A 24,066-nucleotide genomic window follows, 5' to 3' on the forward strand; every position below is an offset into this window, starting at 1 on the left:
CTAAGAAAGCACTTTTGTTCTTTGTTAGCAGTCTGTAGGACTGACTGTATTATTCTTAAGATCTTCCTTGGACATGCTGGCATATTTCAGGTGTGGACCACTGAAGCCCTCAATCGGAAGCAGTTCACTGAAGAACAATGAATTGCTGTACGTTTTTGGAAAAAAGGCCAAGGAAGTAGTTTCAGATAACAGAAGTAAATATTTACATGTAGTGCTCTCAGGCATTTCTTAAAGAAAGGTCCTCCTCTGAATCCCAGCTTCCACCGTACAAAGTTAACAAAGCTGTAGAAAAACAGCATTTCACTGAGATGTGCTCAAGGTAATGAATTACTAGAGAGAAAATTATTGCCTGTGGTCACTAGAGTCAAATTAGGTAAACAGCTGATAAAATAATTGTATCAGAGGAGAGATTTATTGGGAAAAATAGATAGGAACTTTAGAAGAAGGGAGGAAGGGAAACAGATAACTATCAAGGAATAGACTGGACTAGAAATTCTTCATTCTTTTACAAATTTTTCTGGGAAATGCAAGTGACTAGATGTTGCTTCTTGAGGCTTGTGGAAGACCTGTCAGTGTATTAGAGGAAGGTAAGTCGTGGTGTTCTGGATGTATTTCCGCACAGAGTATGTAGAATATATCCTGTATCTTGAAGGCATTACTAGGAGAATTTGGAGTTTTTTATACACATTCCTGTGTTGACGTTTTGTGGTATGCTGCCAACATGTTAGTAGCGTCACCCCTCTCAAATTTTCAACCTGACATGAGAGGAAAGCTAGTGGTGTTACCTACACTTGCCCAGAGCTGCCAAACCTTTCCACTTCGAGCTCTTTAGTTGTCACTCCACTCTGGGACCAGAGATCTCTGGGTGTGCAGGGTGCAGGACTGGGGTTACCTGGGTTTTGAGACTGGCCTTCCACACGTATAGTCTTTACCAGCTGATGTGTTGAGGCTGCAGCACGAGGTCTCTGCTGGCTTCTTGGTGGGAAAGGGGCTCAGCTCTCCTGGCAGAAGGAGGCGGTACTGAGCCCATGGTAACACTTAACTCATTTCTCCCTGCTTCCTCTGCCTGTAGCCCTAATTAAATTAATTACAGCTGTACAAGAAATTTTAAGAGACCAGTGTTTAGACAGGTTATACATGCTATCTCCTTTTGTTTGTTTGTTTGTTAAAGGAAAATGCCGATTTCAAAATGTTAGATGTAATTCGGAAATACAGGTGAGGCTTGAAAGCCACAGCAAGGGTGTGCAGCGCTGATCAGCATCCAATCTTACGTTCTGCTGCGCGGGGGAGACCGCTTTGGGAAGAAAACAAAGGCCTCCGGAGCTCACCAGCCGGCCCGCCATGAATCGCGCTCTCAGGCGGCGTCCTGCCCCTGCCTGCTCTGGAGCCCAGGACCCGACCTGCTCCCCAAGCAACAGCAGACCCGGGGCGCGTCACCAAGCCGCAGAGCCTCAGCCCTGCTGTGCGAGCGGGGCCAGCGCGCCCCTCGCGCCGGGAGGGGGTGAGTACGCTGGCAGGCAAGAAGCCATCGGGCCTGCGCTCCCCTCCTGGGATCAAACCAAAGGGTCATGCAATGACTTGCAAAACAAACTGGGCTGTTGCACCTCGTACAAAACACCCTCTCACAGCACTTCTTGCTTGCTGAGTTGGAGTCTTTGCATCAACATGTTGTCCTTGGTCACTGTTCGCTCAAAGACTGATGATTAATGAGTAGCCAGGCTGTAAAGCTAAGGAAAAGAAATGCCCCTGAGGAGCAGGTATTGCAGCAGAGGGGCGGTCGGCCTTTTGTAAGTGGCTTGCACAGTAGCCTGTCTTAGTTTATCAGATGGGCTCTTGAGGTGGCTCCAGAGTAGTTCAGAAAAGCTGAGGGGCAAGAGTGACACAGCTGAGAGCAGGAAAAAAAACGCCGTGTTTAAGACGCTGCCTGTTCTCGCTGCTGTGTCCCTGCTGCTGAGACTCCTCGAGCAGCCCTTCCCTCTGCTACAGCGCCACTTCAGAGTAGTAAGTCTGGAGGGCAGCCTCCCATGGAGGTGCAGAGAGGGGACAGCTCTGAGCCAGAGGCTGTGCTTCCTTCCCGTGGTGCCGAGACCACCACGGACAGGACATGGAAGGCACAGGGGTGAGACGCAAAAGGCCACGATGGGAGTACTGTGAAGAGCCACGTGTCTGCCAAGTGGTTTATTTTCTTTCTAGTGCTTTAGGCGTTTAAGGGGTGGGGCTCAGCCCCAGGAGGCTTGGCTGGGCGGTCTGAGCAAGTATTTGTAGGAGCAGGTTGCAGTGTGTTGGACAGGAGGTGAGACACTGGCAGCCTGACTGCTTTGCAGCTGACTGGACTCCCAGTGCAAGAAACCACTGACAGCAAGACGCAGAACAGACACGCCAGTCAACATGAGCACCACAGGCAAAGTAAGCAAACAGCTGAGTTCAGCAAAGTTTCTTTGTTGCAGATGAGTAATGCATTTGACCTGCAGTTTCTTTGTAGGGACACTTTAATACTAATGGCATACAGTCTGGAGGGCAGCTCACGAGAAAGCTGATACACTAGAGCTGCTTTTCTTTGCAGGCCACTGTACTCTCTCAGAAAATGGTGGTTATACTCTTAAAGGAAATAACTATGCAAAGAGAGCACAACACTGCGTTACTCCAAGATTTTTCTTCATAAAACTTGATTTAAAAAATGATGAGCCAATGTAAATTAATGGCACCAAAATAAAAATACCTCCTAAAGGTTAGCAAATTATTTTCAATTTCTGATTGGCCAATTTAATTTAGGATATAATATAGTAAGCATCCAAATAAGCAAATGTGTTTATCATCAGCTGTATCAGTTTTCATTCTGAATCCCCCAGTGGTTTAGAGTACTTCTTTACTTCTTTATATTTCACCTCAGTTTGTTTTTTAAAGAAGACATACTGTTAATATTGTGTTAAATTTGAGAGTATAATTACGCAGATGTTAAGACGGTCAGTAAGACTGAATATGCATATAATGAGCTCATAGCTTAAATTACTAGACCAAAATACACTAAGTGTCACATACAATGCAATACTGAGCTTTGCGTCTTTGCTAGAAAGTGACAGGAGCTGTAAAGGTTAATACTGCTGCTGATGTCAGTACGTCTAGCATCTTCCACTAAGAGATGCTAAAATGCACCCCGAGACATGTAGTAACAGGTGAATGGACAGGAACCCCTGGATGGAAACCCCTAAGGGGTTGCACACTGCTGCAATGCTGCCTAAGAGAGAGTACCAGGATTATTTGCTGTTACTGCCAGCTGTCTCCACTGTTCTAAAAACAAACAAAACAACATTGCATTTTTAGCCAGGTTTAGCTTTTGTTTTGTCAGCTCTCAGTGCAGACTTGAATAATAAGGCAATTTTAGGCAATACAAACTGAAGTTGTATCATGACATGATAAACAGCGTGATTTAGTGCGCTGTCTCCAAAGGCAGACAAGCTGAACAAGCTGACAAAAACAAGACAATCCTCCAGAGAAGACAGAAACACAGACCAGCTCGCCTACCCAAACAGTATTAGCTAATGGAGAACTCAATGCTGAAACAGCAATGAGGAGCGATAAGGTATCCCGTTATCCTGGGAGGTTATTACGTATGTTGGTGAAAGCTTTGTACGACAGAAGTTGGACATATTTTTAGGAAAAATAAAATGTATTACAAATAGGTTTTCAACACATGGGCTTATGCACAGTGACTCTTTTTTTTGGGGGGGTGGGGGTGGGGGGGGTAGTTTCCCCTCTCCCTAAGATAGGAGCAGGAGTTTCATATGCAGAAATGTAAGAATGTGGCTTAGTGTGCTGGTGTGCCCAGTCCAAGTGCCATCTCTTTCCCTTTTCTGTTTTCACAGGTCATTAAATGCAAGGCAGCAGTTATGTGGGAACCAAAGAAACCGTTTTCCATTGAGGAGGTGGAAGTTGCCCCACCGAAAGCACACGAAGTTCGCATAAAGGTATAAAAAAAAATGTTTTGAATTGCACACTATTTTGCTGTTAATCACAATTATTTTTACAGGTTTCAGTCAGGGAACATTCACCAAGCAAATAGTTAATATTCAGTGAGCTCCTATGGAATGCGCTTCAAGTCCTAAATTCACTCATAAAGTCCTCTTTTTTTTTTTTTTTTTAAAAAAAAAAAAAAGGCTTGTCAGGATGGTGATTTTTTTTTTTCTTTCCTAAGACACAAGTGCTATTAACAGGCTCTGTAAAATTACAGTAAAAGGTAAGCATTTTTATCCTTTATAAAGCGCAGCAAGAACTTCTCTTTTACTTAGTTCTTTGACTCTATGCTAGGATATACTTCAACATAGCTAAATATTTCCTTTTTTATCTGTGCATTAAGCATTTGTTACATTTCTAAGAACTTTCTCCACAGAAATCTTTTTCTTGTTAAAGCAGTTTCAGTTCTTACACAAGTGAGGAGAAGCCTCACATGGGGTTGACATTTGTGTTTGTCAGGATAAAAGTGATAAAGCCCTATCTGAATGTTTCAAAAAAAAATGTTGCTATGCTACATGAAAGAAAAGGTAAAATGGGATGTGGAGTAGGCATGTGTAGCCTAGATCTTTGTGCATATAACATAAATAATTTATATATATATTCCTTTCATATATATTAGGAACAATTAGTTTTATTTTGTTCTTCACAAATGATTATATTGCAAGAACATTGCTTCCGCTACTGTTTGGTAGTGCACAGTCAGCATCCACAGAGGAGTCTTGTTCTGTAGATTACAGACTAATACAAACCACGATAGTCATGAACCACACAACCACAAGTGTTTGCCCCTTAGGTTTATTGTTCGTATATGTGATTTCTGAGGGAAGCAAGTTCTGTACACGACACAGTTAAATGCTGAAATATTCTTGTCTTTTCTTTTTTCTTAATAGATCTTGGCCACGGGGATTTGTCGCTCTGATGACCACGTGGTAAGCGGTGCACTGATTATGCCTTTTCCCATAATCCTTGGGCATGAAGCAGCTGGTGTTGTGGAGAGTGTTGGGGAAGGAGTAACTTCTGTGAAACCAGGTATGAAATAGTACTGAAAACAAATCCGGTGCTTAGCTTTCAGACTTTTGTTTAAATCAAAGACCATGACATGCGTGAATACCTGTTTTGCAGAGGAAAGTGTCCAAATTTTAGTCATTTCAAGGATATGTTAAATGACACCGCATGTGGTTCACACTTCTTTTACTATGTTTCCGATCTTGATTTACGTCAAGATTTTCTATCCAATTTCTTTTGGTTTTGACAAAATCATCTAGACTTGTTTTCCGCCTGTGTAGTGCTCCTCCTAGCGTGGGATTGAGAACATACCTTCTTCTCTGTTGGTAAGAGGGAATCAAATGTTAGCTGCAAGTTCTTTAAACATGGTTTATACACTTAATCTCCATCAAGAACGATACAGGTATAGATTAATTTACCTTAGGACAAAGCAGTGGATTAGACAACATCTCAAAGCACCTGCTTCTGATGTCTTAACATTTAAACAATCCACTGAGTTTAGTGGACGAGAGTTTAGGCCTTTGTTTAAGTATTTCACTTTAAACGTACCGGGGCATACCTGGAACGCACCCTCTGCTGCCGGCTTTGCTCGTGCGCGGCACCAGTGCAGGTGAGTCGGGCTCCCACCGTGGGCTGGGTTGCTCTGAGGACGGTCGTCGGCGTGAGCTGCCCCTCTCGCTGCTCCCTCTTTGACCCGCAGGCGGGAGATACAGAACTCCGTGAAAAGTGCTCGTTTTCCTCTGAACACTGCAACAAGCAACAGAGTTTCTGTTCACTTTTATGAGACCTAAGAAATTCTAACAAGAGCTGAGTGATAAAGATAAAATATGCAATGAATCAAACCTATATGGAAATGCTGATTTTTTTTTCCCAAGGAGTTTATTATCATACCTAAGTAATTTACTTTTATTACCTCTGTACTTTCAGCCTCTTTGTTCATACTGGCAACGAAGCAGGAAGCCTGTCCAAGGCAGGTTGATATGTATAAGAAAATGTTTTCTTAGAGAGAGATCTCTGCTTTGTTCTAACTCCAAGCAGATATTTCAAATTTCAGCGATAGCTCAAACCATTTTTTCTCTGTTTTCAAGAATTTGATACATTACTTGATTGTCCAGTTCTAGCAACCATATGTTTTCACATGTGCTGAGACAGTATCTGTCTCTGAACTTCTGCACAGAATACGTCTCTGATGCTTGAGTTACACGTCTGAGATCTACAAAAAGCCCTGAGACCTGCGAAGTTCCTACAGCAGAATGATTACTAAGCCCAGGTCCCGGTTCTAAATTAACAAGGGGTGGAGAGGCATTCTCACGTTCTCTAAGGTGTTTTTCCACTTTTCAGTGGGAATCAAAGATTTCCTTTGGCTTTGAACATGTCAAAGGTGAGCCACATTTTAGAACTGCCAAATCACAGTATGATCTGTATTAAATGAGGTATTTACAATACACTGTTCTGGTGGAATATACACAGCAGGTAATGTTGCACTGAGAATGATGTGCTACTTTGTTAATCATATCATTGTGCTAGAAAATTTGAGATCTTAACTTGTAGGTTGGCAAATTAATAAATTTCCCCTTTTCGTGTGCACAGTTCGCAACCTTGTTAGCTCAGCACCCCAGGCTCATGCTGCAGTGGATCTCAGTTTTTATTTCAGTTTCTTCACCAGTGTGACATTATTTTCCTTTGGAGAAGCAGAAGATGTGATGCACTGCTGACTGAGTACTTGGTGAATGGCAGTAGCTAACTAACTTTTATTATGTAGTTCAGACTTAGTTCTATGAAGGACACTAGGTCTTTTGCACATTGAAATTAGCCATCATAACCCAGCACTAATGCTGTCTTTTGAGACACATGCAGAAGTTCCATCTTCCAAGTCCAGTACTGCACTCATGGTGCATATTTTCCTATGGTTTAAATAATGTTTTTACCTGCATGCTTCTTGTCTGCCTTTTTAACTCCTCTTGTTATCACTGTTTTATTTCTAGGAGACAAGGTTATTCCACTCTTTGTTCCACAGTGTGGGGAGTGCAGCACTTGCTTAAGCACCAAGGGCAATCTATGCTGTAAAAATGAGTGAGTTTCCTCCATTACCTAATGACCTTTGTTTGATTTTATTTACAAAATAGCCTGTCCCATGCTTTAGAGATCTCATTTGCCATTAATTTCGGTTATCTTTTGAACAGAATTGGTTCACCTTCTGGAATGATGCCTGATGGCACCACGAGGTTTACCTGTAATGGAAAAAAAATTCACCATTTTCTTGGTGCAAGCACCTTCACTGAATACACTGTAGTGCACGAAACTGCAGTGGTCAAAATCGCTGCTGCTGCTCCTCTGGAAAAAGTCTGCCTCATTGGCTGTGGATTTTCGACTGGTTACGGGGCTGCACTGCAGACGGCCAAGGTAGGTGCTGCGGCAGCTGCTTCTGATGCCTTCTGGGGTCTGTTAAGCATTGAGGCCTGCGAGCAGGTCATCAGCATGGGAGTCAGAGGTACAAGACTCCATTTGCTGACTTCATGGTGGACAGAAGTTTTTTGCCTCAGTTTCTCTGTCTATAAAGTACTTTTGAATTGTAGACTTAAAATCCCCCCAAACTGTTACTTACCATTACCATCTGTAAGGTTTCCTCTCAGAACTCTAGCTTTATCGCCCTTTACCACCACTCTAGCTTTATCACCTGGAAGTCTGCTGTGAGGAAAGCTCGTAATCTGCAGCAATGCACAAATATGACTTTTACAGCTGGCTCTGTCTCCAAGGGAGTGAAACCACAGCCTGATTTTAACAGCAGTGAAATACAGAGCATCATAAAAAATTTGGCTCTAAACCTGAAGTTGAGACCTGTAATGAAAGCCTCGTCTCAGAAATGTATTTTAGAAACAACTTATCTTAGTCACGTGTAAGATTTTAACAGTGTACCTGGCTACTGCATTGGTAGATGCGCTAGTGCATATTCCTTCTCCGTGGGTAAACTCCAGCCGTCTTAAGTGAAAATGAGTGGATAATAAGAAATGCACTGTACTTCACCTGGAATGTAACAGGATACCATATTCTTTGATTACTGTAGGTGGAACCAGGCTCTACCTGTGCAGTCTTTGGCCTCGGAGGAGTTGGCCTCTCTGTTGTCATGGGCTGCAAGGCGGCTGGAGCTTCCCGCATCATTGCCGTTGACATCAACAAGGACAAGTTTGCCAAGGCCAAAGAGCTGGGAGCCACCGACTGCGTCAACCCTAAAGATTTCACAAAGCCCATTCATGAAGTGTTGATCGAGATGACTGGCTATGGCGTGGACTACTCCTTCGAAGTCATAGGTCACACTGAAACCATGGTATGCAACCGAAAGAGAGAGTCAAAAGAGGACTTAGTTGGTAGCTGTTCCTCCTCTGATCTGCTCAGCACTGAGGGTGCGGAGCTGAGAGCCACTGGCAAAGTGTTAACCGGGATTTCCAGCCATGACGTGCAGCTGTTTTCCACTGAGCTCTAGGGACAGAAGCACCCTCAGAAGCCTTAGGAAAGGGGACCTGCATGGAGCCCCCGAATATTCTGATAGAAGAAGGGCCAGACCAAAAGGAGACAAGCATTCATCTAACTCACTCAGTAACTCCCCTCCAACAGTGACTAATCAATCACCAACAAATAGGACAGAACAAGGGAACTGAACAAAGCTATGACATGTCTAACCTGTGACAGCAGGTAGGATGGTGTGAGCTGCAGAAATTGTTTGATAAGGTTTCAGTTGCAAAAGGCGTTGCCAGCGGAGTCCTGAGGGGAAGAGGAGGAGAATTTCCGTGTTGCACTCCAATGGCAGATCTTGCATAACCTCAGGGTCGCCCTCTCTGTTTTAAATTCAGGCTGCAGCCTTGGCCTCTTGCAACTACAACTATGGAGTCAGTGTGATTGTGGGAGTGCCCCCTGCAGCACAAAAGATCACTTTTGACCCCATGCTTCTCTTCAGTGGTCGCACCTGGAAAGGGTCTGTCTTTGGAGGTAAGGACATTGGAAAAGATAGCATTGGAAAGATGCTATTTAACTTGCTTGGAAAACTTGTAAATCATTTCAAATCAGATGAGATGCATCTAAATTCATGCTTAGGCTGCCCTACTGGAAAAATACTGATAATTACTAAGGTGACAGGCAGCACAAAGGCAATTTGTTATGAAAACTGCGATTAACAACTAGAAGTGGTTAATGGAGAGAGAGAGAGAGAGAGAGAGCAAGCAACAGCGCAAGTGAGAAAAAGTGCATCAGCAAGCGAGAGAAGCCACAAGTAAGCAAGAGGAATAACCAGTAAAAGAGGGCAAGTAAGACAAAGTGTGTGAGCAAGAGAGTGAAATAGCACGAGCACGAGTGTGCCAATGAGAGAAACAACAAGAAGGGGATAGAGCACACTAGCATGAGGGAGAGGGAAAGCGGGAGTAAGAAAGAGTATGAAAGAGACTGCAAGAGAAAGGAACCACAAGCAAGTGAATGAGCGAGCAAGAGTGAATGAAAGAGCATGAGCAAGTGAGAGAATGTGAGCAAAAAAGCGAGAGATGAATGAACATGAGACTGAGCAAGTGACAAAGTAAATGTAAGAGTGGAGGAGCAAAAGGGAAGGTGAGGGAGAGAAGGAGAGAGGAGGATGGGGGAAGCAGGGGGAGAGAGAAAGGGTGAAAAGGGGTATGAAAAGAGAAGGAAAAGAGGAGAGAAGGGGAGAGAGGGAGAGCGAGGAATGGGGGAAGAAGGAGGAGGAAAAAGGGAGAGAAGGTGGGGAAAGGAGCAATGGGACAGAGGTAGAACGAGGGCAAGAATGGGAGAGAGAGAGAAAGGGAGATAGAGACATACAGGAAGAAAAAGAGGGGGAGAGAAGGATGGGGAGAAGGAGAGAAAAGAGAAAGGGAACAGCAATGGGGAAAGTGAGAAAGGAGGAGAGAGAAAAGGAGGGAGATAAATGGACAGAAAGAGGGACAGAGACGAAGGAGAGAGGGAAGTAAAAAAGAGGAACAGTAAGGGAGAGAGTGAGAAAGGGAGAAAGCATGAGAGAAAAGGGGGAAGGGAGAAATGAGAGAAATCGTGGGAGAAGGGTAGCAGGAGAGAGAGGAAGACAAGGAGAACTAAGGGAGAAGGGGAAAGGGAAAGAATAGCAGGCAGACATGAGAGCAGACAAAGGGGGAGAGGAAGGAGGAGAGTGAGGGGGGAGAGAGAGAAAAGCATGGGAGGGAGAGGGGGAGAAAGAAAGGGGAAGAAAGGAAGGGGAAGGGCAGGAGTAAGAGGGGGACAGGGAGCGAGAGGGAGTGGGAGAAAGGGACAGAGTAAGAAGGAGAAAGGGGGAGAGAGAAGGGGGAGAGAAAGGGAGATAGAAAGAAAGAATGAACGAACAAAAGCGAGTCAGGATGCTGGAGGACACTGGGGGTCAGACGCACCTGACGCAGGTCAGTTCAGGCCCCGGCTCAGCCCCTTGGGGCCCCTCTCCTCAGTCCAGCCAGGCTCTCTTGTTTGTGCCTTGTCTCAGCAGAGACCCACACGCAGCAAGTCCTCGGGGGCCTGCAGCTGAAGGCCAGCGGCCATACATTAGATTATCCCTTCCCCAGCCTCCTCCTCATACAGTCAATAGGTACTGAACAAAACAGCAAAATGTGTATTAGGCTCTTCTGGAACAGGATCCTGCTATTGAGACAGCTTTATCCAGCTGCTTGCAAGAAAACAGACTCCCATTAATTTGGCCAGAGAATCAAGTTTGCAGTTACCACTACAGATGCCAGCGCTCTGGCTTTGTATGATGTGCGTCTTGGGGGACAAGGGAATCAGCACCTTCAACAATGTGTATTGAAACAGCATTTGACATCAGAAAAGGATTCTTTAAAGACTCAAGTTCTAGAAAATTTGACTTGTTCTGTTAAAGCACTGCTGGGTTCATCGTACGCCCTAGACTCCACTGTAGCATAGCTGCGCTTTATACCGTGTTACCTGTTGGAACTTTGTATCACAAAGGTAAAGACCTACTGCAACATCTCACCACGCTACTCTGCTAAAGAAAGTTCACCTGTGAATTCAGTCTGTTCTATGTTCACAAGCATTTAATTTTTTTATTATCCATTGTCTAGATTTTTTTTTTTTTTTTTTCCAGGCTGGAAAGGTAAAGATGCAGTCCCTAAACTGGTTGCTGACTACATGGAGAAAAAATTTGTTCTGGAACCATTAATAACTCACACCCTTCCTTTCATTAAAATCAATGAGGGATTTGATCTGCTGAGGACAGGGAAGAGGTAAGCATTGTTTAATTTTAAAGGCTCTATATAAATAACTCAAAGAGCTGTATAGTAACACGAAGCATGGCTTCGTGGCAGAGAATGGGGAAAGCAACCCATTGTGCCCGTTAACATTGCCCAGTGCACCACGTGCTGCACGAGCTGTAGCACAGCGACGCAGCCAGCCAGGCTTTCGCTTTGGAAACACGGAGGGGCCCTGCCTCCCCTTTTGGAGGAGTTTTCTGATGCTCTTTGTTCAAACTAGAAAGAAAACAAAGACTTTGGGTGGCAGAGGGAAAAAAGCCCGTACAAATCAGCCAGTCTGTGCCCACTGGAAAAAGAGCAAAGAACCAGAGGAGCCTGAGCACATTTACCTGTGTGATGGCTGACATATGAGATGTACATCACAGCTGGCAAAATTCACTATGGCAACAATAGAAAATTTTCCTTTGCCGAAACGGGAGATAATTTGTATATTTTGATATACGTTGAGACAATCCTTTTTGAAGTTTCTAGTCTTTTATAAATTACACAGTCTGGAGAATGCGTTCATGTTCCCTTTCCATTATCAGTTGCTAGTATTTTTTTAGGGGCCACTTGCTCTAAATATAAAAAGCATATAACAAGGGAGAGGAATTTACCCCCGATGATGTCGTTGAGGTTTTCTCCCAGGTTCTAACTACGCTCACTTCATTCTTCCGACTGCCCTTACTTTAGACATTTTTTAAATGTTAGTTCTAGACTCCAGTATAACAGGAGCAAGTCATGAGGACAGAGCTGCCATGAGCTTTGCTAAAATATTGGCAGTCATCCTGAAGATGGGGCATGTTGGTGCCACATTGAGCAATTTTGCTTTATAGCATTTTGTGTAGAGCATGTAAGGATCATACCACACTCTACCAATATTTATTTAGCCAGAGTCATTAGGGAGCTCAGACTAACCTTTAAACCCTTGCAAGAAAGTGAATTATTGCTGTATCTGACTTTGTCTGCTCTATGCACGCTGTCCCCATAACTTAGGTAGGGATAGTGCCCACTGCACCGTAGCAGATCAGGGCTTGAAAGCCAAGGTCTACCTCAGGAAAATTAAGTTTCCTGCCCTTTTCATCAATCATTTACACCAGAAATCAACATATCCTGTAGTCTCACTTGACAAATAAGCCCTATGGTAGTGCTAAGTGATGATCATTTTCTTGTATGTTCTTTCTGATAAGCCAAAAAAAAAGAAAATCCTCAAAATGAATGGAAGTTCCAGGGCTCACACCCTGGATATGGTTTTTTTTAGCTAGCTGTGGTGGGTGTCTCTGCATTTATATTCCATTTTGGAGGTGTTTAGATAAAAACTAACCCCTCCTAAGGAAAGAAGATGCTGAAGGGCCATCTATGCTCCCAGCAGCTTTGCGAGCTGTTCTCCTTCCCGCTCTCCTTCCTCCCCACCCCATTTGATACCAAGTTTATGAGAGTATTGTAGCCAGCAGTAATATCCTAGATTTTCAGAGAAAGCAGCAGCATCTTGCTGATGTTGGCATAGGCAGGTTTTCTACAATCACTAACCTGTCATTTTATATTGCAGTATTCGCAGCGTCCTGGTGTTTTAGGATTCCCAAATGCTAAGCTGCAGATGGCTTAAAACAGCAGTACAAAGTTTGTTATCCTCCTACAACCACTATGCAATACAAAACAAGCCGTTTCTAAAAGACCTACCACCATCACCCTCGAATAAAAGGATCAAGCTCAAAACCCAAACTTTAAGGCACAGCATTTATAAAGAAAATAAATAAATCGTTTTCCTCTCATGTCTTTTTCCTGATTCTTCTTGAAATAATCAGTATTATTCTGCAATTTTCTTTTAACAGCCAGTGCTGATATTGTAGTACTTAATGCTGTCACGTGTTATGAAAGGCTTAGATTTTTTTTTTAATCACTTTTAATGAGCCATTTTTTAAATACAAAAAAAGAAACTCTTTCTTTGGGTTTTAATAGCACTGCAGATTTAGCAGATTTATGCATATAGCTCACACGTATGGGAGATGAACGCTACCATACTACTCAGTAAAACTCCCAAGTCAGAACTATGCCCTGGCTTAACCCATTACCTGAGCGGTATGGAAACTACTGCAGAGATTACAAACAGGGACAATCTTTCACTGTGTTGTTAGATACCCCAGTGCATCATATTAAAATGACCGTTAATTCTTTTTTTCTTAAGCCAGTAGTATGCCAAACTGTTCTGCTTTAGATATGCAAGCCCTTTGTAGAAGAGACAATGCACAATTTTGCTGTTTTTTTTTTTTTTTTTTTTTTTTTTACTCTTGCAAGCTTAATGGAGTTAAATTGGAAAAAACATAAAGACTACTCTGTGAAAGGTTATTAGTGTTTTAGTCCCTCTTTTTTATGGCTTACCCTATCCATCTCCCAGTCTCTCGCCTCTGTAGCAGCATAGCAGAAAACTTCAGTGTGTGCTCTGATCCAGCTGACCATGTGTTTGAACTAATAATTTCAATAAATGATAAGTAAATCACAAACTTAGGCATTGAAGAATGCCTCGCAACTGGATATTTTATATAACTAACATGTCTAATCATTTTATATAAAACAGCTGTGGGTTTTTCTTTTAAGCCTGTACCTCTTTTGAGGTTTTAGTTGTTTTATCAATGTGGTTTTAGATCTTTGGAGAGGTTATAGAAGCATGCCTGAAGCTTGGGAAACAGTGTGAATAAACACAAATATACATCATTATTTGTTCCATTAAACAAAGGGGAGGAGTCTTAGCTGTAAGTGTGACTACAAAATAAATGAGGAGACGACATAATTGTTGGTAACAGGCTGCAAGAAATCAAACATAAAGAATCTTGCAGCTTTTGGTGTTTGTAACTTGGTAACAGGAGGTGTTAGAGGCTATTTCTGTCTTGTCAATCATGGTCAAATTGCCTTACTTTTCATTTAAACAGCCACTTACAGTACTGCTCAAAGCTTGCATGCACCCAGTTGCACAGTATCAGGGTAGAAGAGCATATGAACTAAGGTGTCTGTGTGCTAATGAGGACTGAGGTTTGTCCTAGCAGAAAGAGTCCTTGAATAGCCCAGTTAGATTAGAGTATGAGTTTAACCAGGGATTAGGCTTTAACAGAACAAGATCCTTGAACAACACGCATGTGTATAATAAACTCAGTTTACCCTGCAATTAAGAATCAAACTTCACATTTGTTTCTGTGTGTGTGTGTGTTGGGGGGGGTGTTACCTGTGTGCATGGTTTTGAAGCTCTCTCTTTTCTGGCCTGTAGGATGACACATCTCAGGTGCGGTACTGTTGAAAAGGTCCCATCTCTTTCCAGGCCAACAGTGTGCACTGGATCACTGAAATGTTCAAAACAGAGGGAGAGGGTTTTAATTCTGCTTAATTCCGCTCATCTGTAGTAACATGCATGCAACAGAAATAAGAACCTAGTAACGTCTCAGTGCTCAGAGTATTGTTCCCTTTTTTTTTTTTTTTTTTTTTTTTTTTTTTTTTTTTAATGGAGGCAAAACTGGTTTACTGTATCAAATAAGGAACAGGCATTAAACATGCTAAATAAAGCTTGTTTAAACCTAGTGTGCAGTGATAGAAAGGGACCGTACAGGGAGGTGAAACACCCCCGTGTCCAAGACTCAGAGGGGGGGTTTCTCAGGCATTCCACAATGCATCAAAGATACAGCAGCAAATACATTGGTAGCCTTGAGAGTGGAATGAGGCTGGGGGGGGGGGGGAAACCTGAGCTAAGGAATAAATCACAACACACCACCTCGTAACTGGATCTCAGGATCACGCAAGCTATGCCTAGTAAAGGCCTGCTGTTGGTGTCTTTAGGAGGCTATTTGCCAGGGTGCAGGACAGTCAACTGAAATCATCCTTACTGGGGACATTTTATAAGGCAGCACCCTGGCTTTGTGCTCACCTGTGGGGCTGGGGGGGGGGGAGAGAGACCCCTCTGTCTCTCAGCAGCCACAAGAGCTCATTGGCTCCCAGCCTACGACCCTGTGGTGAACCCCTATTGCAGCCGCAGGGCGCCCTACCCACATTCCAATGAGGAGCCCAGGGGGAGTGAGGGGCTGGGCCCTGTGATGGCAAAGCTCTGGCCAGCATTTGCCCTCAGAGACCCTTTCCCAACAGCTGACTCTGGGGCAGGGGGCACAAGCCTGGTCTGTACCTGCACTGGGGCGCTTTCCTGTGAAGAGCCAGGAGCCCCAAGGCTCCCTCGCCCCAAGCACCCAGACGGCCTGACTGCAGCTCCCTGGCGCTCTGCTCCTCCTGGCCTTCAGCTTGCTCCCAGCTCACACCATGGCATTTCGGGAGACATATACGAACTGATTTGTCAGCAGCTACATCCGTGCCAGCTACTGCTGCCAGGCTGTAAGCTGGAAAAGGTCTGGCTTAGAAGGAGGGTGCCTACCCCTGTGCTGCAATCACAGCACATCATTAAACAGCCACTGTTACAAGTTAATGCCAACCATTGCCACATATTAGGGCAACAAGATTAAAGCTGTTAATGATTCTCTTGGGCTCCAGTATGTGCCCTGAAGAACTTGTCTTTGCTTAAACGCGTAGCATAGCCTTTAGCCCCTGTAACTCTAGAGAAAAGGTTGAATATCTTATCAAGTTCAAATAAAAGTAGCCATGCAGCTAGGAGCAGCTGCCAGACACGGTTATTCAGCAGTTCATAAAAACAAAACAAAACAAAAAACCCCACGGGGTCGGGGTCGGGCAGAACAGGTCTGCCCCGCGGCAGCGAGCAGAGCAGCTCCTCCTGGTGGCTGAAGCCGCCGCCGCCCCTCAGGGCCAGCCGGCCCCAGGCAAGAGCTCAGCGGCCGCAGGGGTCAGCAGTGCTGCCCGTCTGCACCCGGACGCCTCAGCCAGGCTGGAGGCACTCACGGCGGCAGGAATTTTGGCCTGCCAACGGTGAACAAACGCTGCTGCTGCCAACCTGCTCTCCCCACCATAAGACAGTGCTGATACACACAGAGGCAAAGGCCAACACAAAGCTCACCAGGGATTCCCCTAAATACTTACCCCTGGGGCTGAAGTCTCCAAAGATGTGGTAGCACCTCCCAAACCTTAGGGTGAGCCAAAGGACAGGAGAGGTGCTCATCTTATCCTGGTGCCATTCTTCCAAATTCCTCTAGGTTAGCTTGCTGGATGCCTCAGTGGAAACACACCTGCGAGAAGAGAGCATAGGTGTGTGATTCTCATCACAGAACAGGATGATGTTGTTGTTACACATAAGTAAGTTAAACGAAAGCCTTCTTGGAAAAGCCTCTCCTTTCTGACACATTTGCTCCTTTTGGCTGGGGCACTGCTATAGCACACTACAGCAGCCAGGCATTAAAAAAAATAAAATCCAGCAACATCACAGATATTTAAGTTTTACTTGTACTCTTCAAAGTGCCCTGCATGTCTATTTTTCACTCTCTTTATTATTTTAATTTAATTTAATTTTATTTTTTAATCCTTTTGCAAGTATTGGAGGCACTGCCAGGTCAAATGTTGCCTTTTGGCAAGGGGTGAACTCCAAGGAAACCTAAGTAGTGCCAGGAATCTCCTCTCTCCACCTGTCCCTGCAGCAGTTGGAGAAAAACGTCAGTGAGTGCTGTTGTGCTTTCCAGGGGGCACAGGGAACCCCACCAAGATGCGAGGCATCAATAAAAGCCTTCCAGGCAGATTTGTCCTGGCACTCTGTGGAACATGACTGCCTCCCGTTGGCATTTCCCTGCCACAAGCAGGCTCCTCTGCTCAATGCACCCTGTACTCACTGATGTCCAGCCCTGGACAAAGATTAACCAGTGCTCCCAGCTCTCCAGTGATGCTCCTGCAGCGGTTTGCTCTGGCCCTACGCCAGGGCTCTCACGGTGCTCCCTGCTGTCCTTACCAGCACTGACCTGTGTGTGCTCAGGGCCACAGCTGGGACTTTTCGCAGTACAAGGAGTCAGCCAGACTGAAAGCAGCTTCCCTCGAGCCTGCTGCAGTGCCTGCAACAACTCTTCTAAGACCACATGACTACCACCGGAAAAGTAAGGACAATTCATTTATTTTCTTATTTTCAATTCATTATACTCACTTCACTTATTTTCTTTCAAAGGTATTCTGGGGAACAATCTTGAGATGGCTCACACTGCAAACTTGTAACTTTTTTCTAAACTTACTCCCCTAAGTCATCCAAATCACTCTCCAGTACAATCCTGTGCCTTCGTACAACTGCAGTTTGTCAATACGTACGTACAGGATTCCTCTTCTGTTCTATCTTCTAGCACTATTCAGTATTTTCACTGGTGAGCTGGTCTGAAAAACAGGCTCCTGCTGAACCCTGCCTCATGCCCCCACTTTAACAGCGAGACACAGCTCTTTAACGGGGAGCAGCCAACCACATATTCCCCAGTCTGGTAACAGCTTCATACTGACCTGTTTTCTGACAAACAGCTGTCACGTGGGACCATTTCCAAAGCCCTGATATAGTCAAGACCCGGGGCATTTCTCTCAACCCTGATACAAAAGGATATTTAATTTGATACGACTTGTTCCTGACAAATCCCATTTTTACTTGCAAGGTAACTGACTACAAATTGCTTGTTTCTGACCACACATTTCCAAAGAAATCTTTCCACTCAGCAGGGGTACGACAGCGGCTGTCTCTAAAACATGGCAAATGGCAAAGGGAGCCCTGCCTAGGTGGGCGTTCAACTGATTTTTTTCTAAGTTCCCCAGCAGCACTTGTGGCCCAGCCCTAACACCAGTGCACTCATGAGGGCAGCGGGAAATCCTGGCTGTCAGGATTTTACAAGAGTAGCTGGAAAGGCAGCCGGGTAAACTGTTGAGTACTTTCAGGGACTTGAAGACATTTGCCTGAATTAGATTTGAACTCTGCAGCAAGCACCCTGCTTCCTTTCATTGCCAGACAGGGCAAAGCCTCTTTAACATGCATAAGCTTTTAAGCAGCCTTCTCAAAGAGAAAATTCTGTAGCCAGTTTCCTATGAATACTGCCCAGGTGACAGCAGCTCCTCTGCTCCAGCCATTTCACTAGAAGCAGGATGTGTGATTAAGCTTCCTTCCACAAGAGCTATGGCCCTCTTCTCGGACTGGAAATATCATCTGTAACAGACTACAGTGCCGCGCGGAGATCTGTAGGATCCCAGTACATAAATAAATAAATAAATAAATCCACTATGCTTCGCACACAGCTGGAAGACAGGAGGCCTAGGCAGAATCACTGCTGAATCCAGCTTCCTTAGGGGCTTGCCCTGGCGATTGCTCCGACCATCCAGTCCCACAGATACAAGGTTGCTGGATATTTTCAAATCCAGATTCCTAGGGAAAGCACTAGCCTAATCCTCAGACTAATGGTTCACTTCACAATTTCACAGCTAAATCCACTCATGACCACAGCTGACAGACCAACCGCCATCAGCTCCAAAGACCATCAGGGGTTCATAGAGCAACTGACAGGCACTAACCCATTGAATCTCACAGTGCCCAAAGGAGCTAGAGATGGAGGGGCCCTTGCTCCAGGGAGACAGGCAGGGACACAGAGCTGATGCCATTTCCCACCTTAACTTGCAATAGCAGCAGTAAATGAAAGGAGAACCAGCCGAGTCCTTCTGGCAAAGGACAAATGGCATTTCCTCAGACCTCAAACTATGTCTGTATTTATCAACCATCACTTGATTTCATTTTTAATTCAGCACTGCCATGTTTCTGCTCTCCCACCTCATCCCACATATACAGGAAGATCCCCATGAAACATCACAGGAAGGCTGTCTAGCACCCACAGGCCCAGCCACATGTGTTTCGCACATACACCCAGTGTAGCTCTCTTTTATACAATTGTGAGAAGCCCTTCCCTGCTTATACTTTCAAGGCAAACAGTCCCACGCAGCCTAATCCCCTCTACTGCTTCCAGGTTATAAAATGCAGAGCTGCCGTTGCCTGGGAAGTGGGCAAATCACTCTCTGTTGAGGAGGTAGAGGTTGCACCTCCAAAGGCGCGAGAAGTTCGTGTCAAGGTAAGACCTGCAAGTTTTGCTATGTTCCTTTTCCCTCTTGTTCTTTTGGTTGGGGATTGGATATACAGTTTCATGAGTCTTGGTAGGAGGAGATCAGGGTGTGAGAGCCGAGTTTGGGCAATCAAACCTCTACTTAACATTTAAACACAAAAATGGAAAAACAAACAAACAAAAAAAAAACAAACAAACAAAAAAAAACGTTCTCAGTTCCTCCTACCTGATAGCTGTTGAAACAGGCAGAGACATCAATGCACACAACTGGGTACAGCAGTGTGCTGAGAAAGTGGACTAACACGCCAGTGCGTTACTGGTAAGTCATATGGAAAAAATAAATGCACAAGAGCTACTTGCCTATGCAGATATTTGAATGACATGGCCAGTTTATTTAGGGATGCCATTTTAGCCTTTACTGCTTTTTAAGTGAACGCTTAATCTCCATGAACTACCTTTCTTACACTTCCCCCACAGTTCTGGGCACCAATGCTATTCAGTTCACAGGAAAAGGAAATTTTTCCCTGGATTATCAAATTATGTGGCACACCAGTGGACAGCAAAACTCTTTGCTCTCCCCTGCTGATCTATACCATGTTATTTTAGATACCTGGGATTTTTGATTTCAGAACTCTAAGAACCAGAGATGCTCCACAGGTTAATTTTCAGTCCTCTTCAACATGGCACAGAGTACGATGGGAAGCATTCAGTGCGAGCAAAAGGCAAAGGCTGGTCTGGGCACAAATGATGATGAAAATTACCCCCAGGAACAGGGTTAAACAGTGTTTCTTAGGCTAATCTACACGTTCATCTCCAAACAGATTGTGGCCACTGGGATCTGTTGCACAGATGACCATGTTTTAAGAGGCTGCTTTCCTAATACAGAATTCCCACTTATCCCAGGCCATGAAGGAGCTGGGATTGTGGAGAGCATTGGAGAAGGAGTGACCTCTGTGCAACCAGGTAAAAGCAAGCACACACACACGCGTGCGTGCACACACACACACAAGCACGCGCACAGAGGATTCAGCACCCCGAATAGACAGAGCAGCCCAGAGCTCAGAAATTCCTGCCTGCAGTCTGCACCCTTGATCCCGAGTCTGCCTGTGCACTAGGACAGTTACTCTCTAACACCACAAAAACTTTCCTAGATGTTCTCCAAGCACATGAGTGTGGCTCCAAGCATTTCCTACTGACAGAGGAAGCAAAGTACTCTCTGTAGGAGGCTGCCACCTGAAAGCTCAGCCAAGACACTCCAACAGGCAACACAGCACCCTCAGGGCCTGTTGAGTCAGAGGTGCCTAACACGGTGTGCTTTCCTTCAGGAGACAAAGTCATCCCTCTTTGCCTTCCTCAGTGTGGGGAATGCGGCTTCTGTTTGAATCCTGACTCCAACTACTGCAAAAAGGCTCAGTGAGTTTGGTTTACCTCCCCTTTATCCAAATGCAGTTGGCTGTCTGACAGTCCTGTGTGTGCTGTGCTTGATGAACAATGCATTTGTCTCTTAACAGCTTTGACGAAACCCAGAATGTGATGCCGGACAAGACCAGCAGGTTTACCTGCAAAGGGAAACAGCTTCACCATTTCCTATGGGTCAGCACCTTTGCAGAATACACCGTTATGCCAGAGTGTGCCGTTGCCAAAATAGATGCTGCTGCACCTCTGGACAAAGTCTGCCTGTTGGGTTGTGGTTTTCCCACAGGGTATGGGGCTGCCATCAATACTGCTAAGGTTGGTAATCAGGGGTTTCTAGGACAAACATCACCACAGCTGCCTTAGCACGCTTGTCAAGGCTGTGCAACAGAAACCTCCTCCTCACACTGGAGCCCTGTGGATTCCAGATGGAGGCTAACAGGGCCTCATGTTGTGCAGGTAAAACCAGGCTCTACCTGTGCAGTCTTTGGCCTCGGAGGAGTTGGCCTCTCTGCTGTCATGGGCTGCAAGGCAGCTGGAGCTTCCCGCATCATTGCTGTTGACATCAACAAGGGCAAGTTTGCCAAGGCCAAAGAGCTGGGAGCCACCGACTGCGTCAGTCCTTTGGATTTCAAGAAGCCTATTCAGGAGGTGCTCACTGAGATGACTGGCTATGGCGTGGACTACTCCTTTGAGGCCATTGGGCACAAAGATACCCTGGTATGTGGCCTTTTAGCACATGCTTTCCCAGCTCATTCACAGTCCCCTGCCAGGGCAAATTTCTCCAGAGCAGCTACTTGCTTGCCTTGTGCCTGTGTTTTTGTGCATATCTTTGCTCAGTAAGGCAGGCTATTCGGCTTTGAGAGGAAACTATATCTGAGGCTTAAAACAGGAACAGAGCTTTGCATTCTAGTTGCAGAAGAGTGTGAGTACTTTTAAATTACCAGCAAGGGAGAAATAACTACATAGATGGAATGCATTTTTGAGAAACTAATTAGTGTATTTTCTAATTCACCTACCTGTCCCATCAGATTGCTGCCCTGGCCTCCTGCAACATGAGCACAGGCATCTGCGTGATGGCTGGGGAACTGGATTCTGGATCAACAATTTCCTTTGACCCTATGCTTCTGCTATGTGGGCGTGCATGGAGAGGGACTCTGCTCGGAGGTAGGAGACTAAAGAAAAGATGATAGCTATTTCAATCTTTGCAAACTTTTCCTCTCACTGTAATTCCCAAATGTGTGTGGACAGTTACCCTTCAATGTATATGAAAACCCTCCCCTTGACAATTCATTGAATACATTTTCCCATGTGAGCAATGTATTCAGCTGCATACCAAAAGAAACATTTTCTGAGTGATGATAAATGTCCCATGAAAGCAACTTCCTTCTGCCCCACTAACACCTTCCTGTTGCACAGCCTGTAAACTGCCTGGGTCTCTCATTCCACAAGATTCTTCTAATCTCTCCCGCCCCTTTGCTTCCCTCCCCTTTTTCTCCCCTCATCCCCTCCATTTCACGCATACCCACCACCCTCAAAGGCACTCCCCTCAGCTCCAAGCAATGTTCTCAACCTGGATTTTACTTCAAACCTGCTGCATCTAGCTCATGCCAGAAGTGGGGCTGATGTGCCCTAAGGATCTTCTAACTCTTTTCAACTATACCCTCAGCTCTAAGACTGTTCTATCTGTAAACCTCATCCTATTAATTATGATGCATTCAGGCAGATGGAGATCATCTCTCTGGCTGCGATCTTTAGAAGCAGCTATCTTGTTTTTCAAGGACACAGTCTGACATATCTTTTACATGTGAACATAGCCTGGTAGAGGTGCCAAGCCACTGACTGGCATCTGTATTCATCTCAAAGTACTGTTGTTAGACTTCCGCACCAGCCAACAAATACTTATGTTACTTCACCAATCAGCATTTCTTTGATTATTTACTGTGTGTACTTCTCATTTCTAGGTTGGAAGATGAGGGATTCTATTCCCAAATTAGTTTCTAGCTATTTAGAAAAGAAATTTAACTTGGACTTGCTGATCACGCACACATTGCCGATTGCTGAAGTGAACAAAGGATTTGAATTGTTGCGTACAGGTAAAAGGTAAGATTTTGACTGGCTGGAATTAGGCGTAACAAATGCCACCTCCATCTAAAATTCAAAGCAGTCCAAATACTCTGGCAGCCCGAATAAAGCAGCAACATGAAATACTACCCTATCAAAAAGCATCAAAGGGAACTAAGAAAGCTGGGCCCAGAACCATGTTAGTGTGTTGGGAGGATCTGCCATAACTGAGACATAAGAGCCAATACCCAGCAAAGGAATTCTCCTATTTATTGTTCAACTCTTCAGAGATCCTGCAGCCCCCAGCACTGGACTGATGCAGACACAAGATCTTATTTCAGTGTTTGAAAGCACAAATGAAAGAGAATAAGGAGGAAGGCATACCTGGGGTCAAAAGTATGAAAGTAAGAGAAGTAAGAAGGATGTATCTTAAGACTGCAGTACAAAAGAATTGAGGGAAGGGCAAGGTAACTTAGCTACTGAGTGCTTCCTTTCAGTAGATTTTTGAAGACAGCCCATTTGCTGCCTGTCTCATTCAGCTGAGTTAAAAACAGGCTGGATGAGAAACAAGGTGGCCAGTCCTCATACGCATCAGCCTGGTATCTACTCCATCTGAATATGAGGAAAAACTTCTTTACTGTGAAGGTGACAGAGCACTGGAACAGGCTGCCCAGAGAGGTTGCAGAGTCTGCTTCTCTGGAGATATTGAAAACCCACCTGGACGCAATCCTGTGCAACATGCTCTAGGTGACCCTGCTTGAGCAGGGGGCTTGGACTAGATGATTTCCAGAGGCCCCTTCCAACCTCAACCATTTTGTGACTCTGTGCGATTCTGTGATTCATGAAAACTTTCAATGCCAGCACTCGTAACTCTCACTTCCTTTCCATTTTTCAGTATTCGCAGTGTCCTACTGTTTTGAAAGACAAAACCAAGGGAGGCAGAGTAGAGTTAACAGCTCAGCAGACATCCTGTTGGTACAGGCACAACTTCCCTAGCACCTCATTTTGTGGGGCACAAGGAGAAGAGAACGAAGCACTTGCTGATGATGGTACCACCAGCAGCATTCCCATGGCTGGCTGAAACCTGAAACAACCCCTCTCCTAAGAAAACAGTCTTATAAATAAAAGGTTTCTATTCAACTCTTCCTACAGAGTGCAATGAAATGATAGAGGCCCCATGGGGGAGGAGGAGCTCTTCCTCATATCACAAGACCTTCCATTGCTCCCTCCACTGCTACTTCTTCAGACCTTCTTTGGCCTTCCACACTTAGGAACATACATCTTCATGTTCACCACAATCTCAGCTGTGTTATTGCTGCAACCTAGAC

The 24,066-nt window shown here is 44.8% G+C and overlaps 2 protein-coding genes across 2 annotated transcripts; both read left to right on the forward strand.

Annotated features, from left to right (window-relative positions):
- The first annotated feature begins 538 nt into the window (after window positions 1-538).
- On the forward strand, window positions 539-12,994 carry LOC134140100 (alcohol dehydrogenase 1). The gene is made up of 10 exons (XM_062574962.1): window positions 539-587; window positions 1,344-1,501; window positions 3,864-3,965; window positions 4,902-5,040; window positions 7,002-7,089; window positions 7,200-7,419; window positions 8,081-8,341; window positions 8,865-9,000; window positions 11,120-11,258; window positions 12,814-12,994. The coding sequence occupies exons 1-10, from the start codon at window positions 539-541 to the stop codon at window positions 12,836-12,838; spliced, it is 1,317 nt and encodes a 438-aa protein (XP_062430946.1). The 3' UTR covers window positions 12,839-12,994.
- Window positions 12,995-17,266: 4,272 nt separating this feature from the next.
- Window positions 17,267-23,658, forward strand: LOC134139599 (alcohol dehydrogenase 1-like). The gene is made up of 9 exons (XM_062574190.1): window positions 17,267-17,284; window positions 19,169-19,270; window positions 20,083-20,224; window positions 20,587-20,674; window positions 20,773-20,992; window positions 21,134-21,394; window positions 21,706-21,841; window positions 22,639-22,777; window positions 23,634-23,658. Exons 1-9 carry the CDS (start codon window positions 17,267-17,269, stop codon window positions 23,656-23,658), a joined length of 1,131 nt encoding a protein of 376 aa, XP_062430174.1.
- Window positions 23,659-24,066: the final 408 nt, after the last annotated feature.

Source organism: Rhea pennata, chromosome 4 (assembly GCF_028389875.1).
Source record: "Rhea pennata isolate bPtePen1 chromosome 4, bPtePen1.pri, whole genome shotgun sequence".
Taxonomy (NCBI): Eukaryota; Metazoa; Chordata; class Aves; order Rheiformes; family Rheidae; genus Rhea; species Rhea pennata.